At 37.7% G+C, this 1,580-nt stretch overlaps 1 protein-coding gene across 1 annotated transcript in view; it reads left to right on the top strand.

The window, feature by feature from the left end:
- The window catches only part of LOC106534229 (E3 ubiquitin-protein ligase TRIM63), a gene marked incomplete at its 5' end in the record, with an annotated part of 10,472 nt that extends 9,509 nt beyond the window's left edge, over positions 1–963 (top strand). Inside the window, 3 exon segments of the mRNA XM_014030799.1 lie at positions 177–301; positions 375–649; positions 762–963. Coding sequence (XP_013886253.1) covers positions 177–301; positions 375–649; positions 762–839 — 478 coding nt within the window.
- Positions 964–1,580: the final 617 nt, after the last annotated feature.

Below are 1,580 nucleotides of genomic sequence, written 5' to 3'. Positions count from 1 at the left end.
TTTGTTATATTGTATATGTTCATGTGTTGTTTGTCTTCTTGTTGTTGTTGTTTTCTCCTGCTCTGACTCATGTTTATGTGTTGTTTGTCTTGTTGTTGTTGTTGTTTTCTCCTGCTCTGACTCATGTTTATTTGTTGTTTATCTTGTTGTTGTTGTTGTTGTTTTGTCCTGGCCAGGATGGTGCAGGCCACAGACACGTCTCACCTGGACAAGGTCCAGCCTGGTTATGAGAACATGGAGCACTTCAAGGCCAACTTTGAGCATCAGAGGAGAGTTCTGATGGACATTGACTTCATCAAAGGTAAACGTTGTCTCTGACCAATCACACAGCAGAATGATTACATCATTAATATTAATGAGGTGTTTTCCTTCAGTTGAGGAAGATGATGAGGACAGTGAGGAAGAGGCAGAGCATCGGGGGTCCGAGACAGGAAGTCACTCTGAGTCACAACAACTGGTACCACCAGCAGCAGCCAATCAGCAGCCTTCACCTTCACTTCTCAGCTTAGCCACGCCCCCTCAGAAACCATCAGAGACGGCACAGACAAGGAGCCCCACCCACTCATCATCATCATCATCTTCATCATCATCATCATTGAGTCAGGTCATCGCCCCTCTGCCCCTTCCTCCCAACAGATCCATCACTCAGGTATCATGTTTAGTCACGTGACTTCAGACTCGTGTTTTGATTGGTTCTTTGGTTGAATCGGGTCACATCTTTGTCTCCATGGTAACTGTTTGAAACTTTCCTCGTCTTTCAGTCCGATGAACAGAGTGATCCTGAGGACAGAGACGGTCCCAAACACGTCTTCTCCTTCAGCTGGCTCAACCAGAAATAAGAGTTTAGAACCAGCAGGATCAGTAGAACCTTTGGAACCAGAGAACTGAACAGAACCTTGTTAACCAATGGATGTTTGTTAAAGTTTGTAAAGATTTCAAAATAAAAGATTCTTCAGAAATGTTCATGTTCAGGTTATTATTTTATTCTTTTTAGATTGTGTTTCTGAATCAAAATGTTTTTGTGAATCATTTGGATCTTTTTATTTTCAGGCTGAGAATCAAATTAAAACAAAGTAATGATCGAGAAGTAATTTCTACTTAACAACAACAACAACAATAACAACAACAACAACAACAACAACAACAACATCATGATGCCCGGGTCTGCAGTAAGCTGCTTGAGATGGGTCTGTCTTCATTATATAAAGTGTCAGTTGTGTAAGAGGATTATTGTAGTTTAGTTGTTTTGTTTGTTTTGTTTATTTGTTTTGTTTGTTTTGTTTGGTTGTTTTGTTTGTTTAGTTTGGTTGTTTTGTTTAGTTGTTTTGTTTGGTTGTTTAGTTTGTTTGTTTTGTTTGTTTAGTTAGTTTGTTTTGTTTGTTTAGTTTGTTTGTTTTGTTTGTTTATTTTGTTTGGTTGTTTTGTTTGTTTAGTTTGGTTGTTTTGTTTAGTTGTTTTGTTTGGTTGTTTAGTTTGTTTGTTTTGTTTGTTTAGTTAGTTTGTTTTGTTTGTTTAGTTTGTTTGTTTTGTTTGTTTGTTTTGTTTGGTTGTTTTGTTTGTTTAGTTTGGTTGTTTTGTTT

The sequence above is a fragment of the Austrofundulus limnaeus genome, unplaced genomic scaffold (assembly GCF_001266775.1).
Source record: "Austrofundulus limnaeus strain Quisiro unplaced genomic scaffold, Austrofundulus_limnaeus-1.0 Scaffold1119, whole genome shotgun sequence".
NCBI lineage: Eukaryota > Metazoa > Chordata > Actinopteri > Cyprinodontiformes > Rivulidae > Austrofundulus > Austrofundulus limnaeus.
This window is presented reverse-complemented; position numbering and strand designations above follow the sequence as displayed.